At 43.9% G+C, this 7569-nt stretch overlaps 1 protein-coding gene across 4 annotated transcripts; it reads left to right on the forward strand.

The window, feature by feature from the left end:
- Positions 1-3694: 3694 nt before the first annotated feature.
- LOC117833979 (ABC transporter I family member 11, chloroplastic) lies at positions 3695-6945 on the forward strand. Of its 4 annotated transcripts, none has more exons than XM_034713574.2 (11): positions 3695-4002; positions 4095-4158; positions 4679-4758; positions 4829-4880; positions 4962-5095; positions 5206-5320; positions 5425-5511; positions 5626-5776; positions 5909-5993; positions 6171-6276; positions 6385-6945. In XM_034713574.2, exons 1-10 carry the CDS (start codon positions 3932-3934, stop codon positions 6247-6249), a joined length of 918 nt encoding a protein of 305 aa, XP_034569465.1. In that variant the 5' UTR covers positions 3695-3931; the 3' UTR covers positions 6250-6276; positions 6385-6945. The 4 variants fall into 4 exon arrangements, 3 of the variants coding, with proteins under 3 accessions (XP_034569465.1, XP_034569464.1, XP_034569466.1); XM_034713573.2 differs by having other exon boundaries at positions 3696-4002; positions 6171-6263; XR_004635638.2 differs by having other exon boundaries at positions 3698-4002; positions 5626-5703; positions 6171-6945.
- Positions 6946-7569: the final 624 nt, after the last annotated feature.

The following is a 7569-nucleotide window of genomic DNA, read 5'->3' on the forward strand; positions in this document are numbered from 1 at the left end:
GTACCTAGTACTCAAAATGTCGGGATCCAAGGGAGTACTCTCCCTGCACGGAGACTTGAAGAGATCATACGACTGCGACACAAAAACCATGGAGCTGGCAGCGACTACTCAAGTACCAAATTCGATGATGCAAGTCTTCGTCACTTCCAAGAAACTGTACCCATCAGAACTCGAAATTCCAGAGAAGAAGTCAGGGGCAACCAAGGTCAAGCCGGCAAGCGAAGCCAACATCAAAGTCATTTATCTTGAAACTGGCGACAGCTCCAAGACAACTCTGATTGGCTCAGGGCTAGATCCTAAATAGGAAGCCGCGCTCGTCAGCTTCCTCTGGGCCAACCGAGACATCTTCACATGGAAACCATCAGATATGCTGGGGGTGCCCATGGAGTTGATCGAGCACTCACTAAATGTGGATCCCAAAGCTACGCCAAAATGACAACGATTACGCTGATTCGCCCAAGACAGAAGAGAAGCAATAAAAAAGAAGTTAGCCAAACTACTTGCGGCGGGCTTCATAAAGGAAGTCTATCATCCAGAGTGGCTTCATAAAGGAAGTATATCATGGGCACCGGCAGCTGGATTTCCTTTTTATTCTCTACCTTACTCTTCTTGCTCTCTGTTGCCTTGCTCGACGTTGCCTTCTTCCCCATTCATGCTGTCACGAGGGTCTTCTTGCGCATGCGCTCGGGGGCTAAGCGGTGGGGGCCGATGGCACTCGAGCTCAAGGATCGGGCAAGTGGCAGCGCTAGGGCTACAGTGTGGAAGATGAAAGAGTAGATGGCTCGGGTGAAATGGAAGGGATGATTTCCTCCACTATTTATAATCGCAGCACAGTTAAAGCAGTGGCGAGATTAATGGGAATATTTCATTTTTAAAACGCTTGAAGATTTCGCACCTAGCTGACGGTTTCCAATTTTTTTTGTAAGAGATAAGGTTACTGTTGGCGAACGATCACGTTAACCAGAGGTTGACCCTTATACCCAAACTTGTCATGTAACCGCTCGGGGGCTGCGTGCCACACGCCCATCAGCTAAAATGTTTTTTCTTTGAGTTTTAAGAGAAAAGAGATGCAAAATTACAGATTAACCCTCAGCCTGATTCTTCGATTCAACATAAGGCTCGGGGGCTACTCCATATGAAGTGCGCACTTCCATATAAAATTTAAGATTCAAGATTCAAGACCAAATTAAATGAGGCTTGAGCACATTCTAGCCGCATGGCAGTACTCGAGTACATTTGAAAACTCAACCCGATGGAGTACTCGAAGAGCACAAAAAATTAGTCGGAGAAGCCTACAAAAGTACTCAGGACTACTGCATTTGACTAAAAAGTATTCGGGGACTTGTCGTACATACATCTATGGGCCTACCAGAAGTTTGAACAGTCATAGATACAGGGTTGTACACCGAGATCTGTCATTCATGAAGACTACAGTGTAGGATAGCGTAGTCTACGTGGAGGACAAGAACTAGTCAAGGATTAGGAAACTACTCGTAGCAATTAGAGTAGGACTCACTAGTTGAATCCGACTAGTATTCTTATAAACAATTGACCTGTAACCCTACCCTCAGCAATACAAGGCGAGGCAGGGACCCCCTCCAAACAAGTTCAATTCAACCAACACATAGGACTTAGGGTATTATACAATCTAACAACCCGAACCTATCTAAATCATGTGTTCGAGTTCACCTTTGAGTTCCTAATCTCGACGAGCCCCACGCACTAAACACTACCTCGGGTACCTCCCTCGGTAGGTTGCCAGGTCTAAACATCGACACCGTCGTCGCCGTCTGAGCCGTCATCGCCACCATAGCCGTCATCACTGCCGCATCTTGGCCACGCCTCTGAGCCTCGCCGCATCCCACTGAACCTCCAACCCTCGCCACATCCCGCCACCAGCCGCCCTCGTCGGAACCAAACCGCTCTTCGCTGTAGCGAGTATGGGGCGCTACCGCAGATCCGCTGCTCGACCGCCGCCATCGCCAGTCCACGGTGCGCCGCCGCTCTTCACTGCAGCGAGTGAGGGGAGCCGCCGCAGATCCTGAAGTGTTGTGACTATGAAAATAGGTATTAGGATAAGTGGTTCCTTAAGTGTTGTGACTGACTGTGAAAATCGATTTCCACGAGCGTCTATTTAATTTTGCTGTTGTGAAAATTGTCCATTTAATTTCTTCGTGCCTTGGATGGTAGATGGGTTACATTCACTTCAATAGAAAGTGCTAGCTCCTCGTGTCCTAGATGTGCAGCACGGCTGCCATCTTATTTAGCATCCATCTCCCTCATCATGGCCCCCGGCAGGGTACGGCAGCGCTTAAGATTCCTGTCTCTGACTAGGCACGCCTGCCTGAACATGCCCACTCGTTACATTACATGAACCGGCTTATTTGCATTGTGTGCGCTTCGTGACGCCGACCCTATCACTACCAGGGGTACAGGGCCACACCTTGCAAGTGATCGACCGTGTTGTTGTCGCTCCATGATCTTGCGTGCGTACGTGTGCAGGTGACACATGGGCATCTTGGAGATAGGGATTGGTCGTTACATCAACCGGAATCCGTACGCGTGTGCTCCTTTCGCCACCGGTGACGAGTGCCTCAATTGCCTCCAATTGCCTCCAATAACCAACCTAACAATGGTGTTCCATTTATACTAGCCCTTGGAGATCATGGGTCCTTTGCACGGCTTTTCAAATCTGCGGACGCTTATTCGTGTCACGCATTTGGTGGAGCCACCGAGACCATGGCAAAAGTGCTGCATCAGCATCATCCCTTCATGCGTGTTGTCCTCGGCAAAGAGGCGCCTTCGTCATTGTCGTCCATGCCGACATTGCTCCGTGAGGAGAGGCAAGAGACGAGAGCAACATAGGAGATATATCATAACGTGACGTAACTTAGGTAACAACAATATAATGGTCTTACTTGTAGAGATAATTCATGTTTATATATCCTGGTTTAATTTCAAGGCTCGGCACAAGTGCTCATATTTTCCCTAATTGAATTTTTTTTACAAATATAGTCGTGCAGGTGCATTCAGTGGTAAAGCATGTGGCCACGCAAATTGAGGGTGGATTTCTTAGGAGTGTTTGTTTCTTTAGAAGGTCCTAAAATTCCTGTCACATCGAATGTTTAGATACTAATTAGGAGTATTAAATATTGACTAATTATAAAACCAACTGCACATGTGGGGACTAATTTGCGAGACGAATCTATAAAGCCTAATTAGTCCATGATTTGACAATGTGATGCTACAATAACTATTTGCTCATGATTGATTAATTAGGCTTAATAGATTCGTCTCGTGAATTAGTCTCCATCTGTGTAGCTCATCTTTAGTCCTCGTAATTAACATCTGAATATTTGATGTGATACGAACTGGTCCATGGAACCAAACACCCCTTATTAACGTGTCTAGCTCAAGCACACTCAGTCTCAAAGTAGATGTGTCATGAGTGCGTGTCTGCAGCCTATACTTGATAAAGACACAGCCAGGGGTGACAACTAGAAATGGAATATGTATTTTTTGGGTAAAAAAATGGGATATGTGAGAGAAAGAGAAACTGAATTCAGCAAACGAAAAGGTTGGTTTTATATTAGGCAAAGATTGAAAAAAAAATAAAAAAACAGAATGGAAATAACGAGCCCATGACGTGAAAGCAGCTCAGCTGGCCTAACATTAGCATATAGGCCCATTAACGTCTCGACCCGTTATCCCTTCTTCCTTCTTCCCCTTCACCCACTCACCGGCGTTTAGCCGGATTTGACCTCACCCCTTCCTCTTCCTCCCAGCCGCCCGCCGCCCGCCTTCGTCCGTGCTCCCGCCCCACTCTCCGGGACCGCCACCACGAACCCGAGGCTTCCTTGGACCTTCGATGAGCACCCGAGCAAGCCCGTGAGGGGGGCGGCCCGGTTCCTCCGAAGCTCCGTTCTCCGCCATGCTCGCCGCGGCCGCGGCGGTGGCCGCCCCGCCGACGGCTTCTTATTACTCCCCTGTGAAACCGTCCAGGTAAGCCCGGTCGTCCTTCAATTAGATTTTCTCTTCTCGTGGGCATACTCGTTGATTGAATTTTTGTCTGTAACTATTCTGTTCTGTCACAGGAGATGGAGGGTTTCTTGGAGCTGTCGCGCGGCAACGGTCGAGGCTTGGTACTCCCAATTGGAGGTGCGCAATTGCCTATTTCGCTTCCTTCTTTTTATTTGCATTTGGATTTTGAGTGCTCGCAATTCGATCTGGGAACAGTAGTGTATTCAGGTCTGCTGAATTGGTATTTGGTACGAGTGGGCTGGAGTTCGGCTCCCAAAGGTCATCAAATTTGGAATGGAGACAAGCTTAATTAGACCTTCAGTTTTGTTGAATATCCTTAAAATCAACCTTGAGACTTCAAGGATAGTAATGGTAATCAGCTTGCTAACTCTAATAAAAAACTGAAGTGGAGGGAACTGTCATACAGGACTCAATAGCAAGTTTACTGCACTGCTTTCACAATTTGATGTTCGTAAATTTCTTGAATGTTGCATACATTGCATCACTTTACTCTTTATTCTTTTTTGCTATGAGTTCGCATGACTGCTGCATCTAGAAAAGCATCTGCCTAGTAGCATCTATGCAATATGCTACCCTACATATATGATTGAGCCTTTTGCATTTATTGTAAAATAAAGTGAACATCATTTTCTTTCAGGTAAGAAAAGTTACCTATCGCCCTCCTGGAACTGAACATAACTTGTTAAATGAAATTAACCTCTCCCTTCGGGAGAAAAGGTAAGCATATTTGCCCTGGAATAATTGTATTTCTGGCAGATTTTATATTACTAACACTGTATTTGTGCAGTTTTGGTTTGATATTTGGACGGAGTGGGAGTGGAAAGACCACCCTTTTACAGGTGCACACTGAATGCTGCATGGCGTTGCAAAATTTCCTTGTTACCTGTCTTTCGTCTTGATGTAAAATTTTGATGTCTCAGCTTTTGGCTGGTCTATCAGAACCTACCTCTGGGTCTATTTGCATTCAGAAGTATGATGATAGTGGAAATCCTATTGGCTTGTCTGAAATGCTAACTTCTCAAAGAGTTGGAATCGTATTTCAGTTTCCTGAGAGGTTTGAACTACTACTTTCATGAAAATTAAGTAAAGTGGCCATGATTGCCTATAGACTGTAGCGCTTGAAAATTTTGCTGAAACATAAGAGTCTATCGTATCCTGTTATAGGTACTTCTTAGCAGATACTGTACTTGAAGAAGTTACTTTTGGATGGCCTAGGCAGAAGGCCGATCTCCTATTCAAAGAACAGCTTGCTAAAAATCTTCAAAATGCCTTGAACTTGGTACTGCTTACCTCACAATCCTTTACCTTTTGTACTTATTAGGAAATTTTTTAAAATACAAATTATTTCACAATTTAACTTGATGTCGGGGTGAAACATACTAGGTTGGTCTGACAACCATTTCATTAGATGAAGATCCACAGTCTCTAAGTGGTGGGTTTAAGAGGCGACTTGCTTTGGCAATTCAACTGGTAATGTATTTATTGGTTTATTTGGAATTGATATTCTATCTCTTCTCTTTGCTTTTCTAAGAAACAAGATATCTGAATGTTTATGCTGCCTTTATTTATTTTTCTATTCTGTAGGTTCAAACTCCTGATCTATTGCTGCTTGATGAGCCACTTGCTGGTCTAGGTAGTGATTATATTAATCAGACCAAATCAGTACGTGATTTGGTTACCATATTCATCAAACCAGTCATTGAATTGCTTTTTGTTAATTCATTCATCTCTGCTGGTTAGTGCATGTTTGCTTGTGTACAGTACTATCTCTGGTGCAGTTGCCAGGATTGATGTCAAGAGCCAAATACTATGCTGAAATTTATATCTTGTAGTGGAGGTGTTTACTAATTTACTATTTAAATGTCAGATTGGAAGGCTCGGGCTGATGTTGTGAATCTCCTGAAGGACCTAAAGAAACACCACACAATACTGGTTGTAAGTCACGATCTGAGGTAATTTTAAACCCACAATATGGAAGAGAATGGTTTCTATCTGTACACTACATTAAGAAAGCCATAGTGAATGATCTATGAATCATGTTGGTTGTTTTGCCTCCATTCAGCTGAAAGCAAACAGCTTCTAATCTCACTGATGAACTACCAAAATGCCTGATTGAAAATATTTTGTAGGGAACTATATCCACTAGTAGATCGCTCATGGAGAATGCAAATGGGAGGGAGTTTGAAGGAGGAAAGTTTGCCTGTGTAAAGATGTACTTATTGGTATAGCTGTCAGGCATGCTGGCTGGATGAACATTACTGGCCATCCGAATCTATTAAGATCAACTACTTTTATAAACTTGGGTGTGATCGAGTATTTGGTAATATGTGATGACTTGTGCAGATCGAGAATCTGGAGACGGAAAATGCTAGAAAACTTCGATGGAGAGATCATGGACATTAATCCCAAACTTTGACTGCTGGAACGGAGAACAGTCTTGTGAGTTGTCATGCAGACCTTGTCGAGCTAACACGATTGTTGAACAGTGCTATTGAAATTTGAATTGAGGATCCAGCTATAGCTCCTTGTTGCACACATGAGTGACGAAGATGGTGAAGCCTTGTGGATTTTGGAAGATGGGTCAAAATGATGATGATAATGGTGTTGGCATTTACACTGGAGAGATTCAGAGAACCTCGTTTACTTTTACTATTAGTAGAGTTGGCATCGGAATTGTTTTCTTACAAAGTTGTTATGCTGGAAGAATATATTGTGCACTCACAGAGTCTTTCCCTCCAAAGATCTTTGACCTGCTATAACCTCCTCTTTTCTCCATGACTTCTGAGATAGGAGGAGCAATCTCACTCATACAGTAAGGTTTCTGAATGTCTGTTTACCTAGGTCCAAAATGGTGGTCAGCAAATTCTCTTCCCAATGTGAATCCATGCATACAATTTGTGCTTAGCGTCATGTTCTGCTTCAGCTTCACGCCAATCTCATACAATATTCACAAGACAAGTTATAAACGTGTCATTTTTAGAAACAAAGTTACGCTACTGAGGGTTACTAGTGCCATGTAGTTTACCTACATCAGAGTACATGTACAAAATGAGAAACTTTCCTCTGCCTTCTAGACTCCTATTGTCACCTTCGCAGCTCATCTTTATTCCAACAATTGTAAACCCCACGTGCTTACATCCACGTCACTACATCGCCACCACATCACTAGAAGGGAGGTATGTTTGATTTAGTCAGTACTGTGAATGTTAAACAAGTCATGCTATCCAAGATCCTGCAAAAGAGCCAAAGGATCTTGTAAACAGGACACCTCTTCTGATCAGGACCATCGCTGGTCCATTTGAAACTTCTCTCAGGAAGGCTCCTGGAACCTGATAAACTTGGGAAGATTTGGTAGGTCAGGTCGCCCTCTCTGCTGGATAGATTGGTGGTGTATTTTTCCACATGAAAGGACTATGCTACCGGTTGGTCTACTTTATCATTTTCCTTGTGCTGCTTTCCTTTGGTCTGTTGAGCCTTTGGACATGTCAGCATCAGTTCTCAGATTGATTGAGCCTTCTGATTGATGAA

Source organism: Setaria viridis, chromosome 8 (genome assembly GCF_005286985.2).
Source record: "Setaria viridis chromosome 8, Setaria_viridis_v4.0, whole genome shotgun sequence".
Classification (NCBI taxonomy): Eukaryota; Viridiplantae; Streptophyta; class Magnoliopsida; order Poales; family Poaceae; genus Setaria; species Setaria viridis.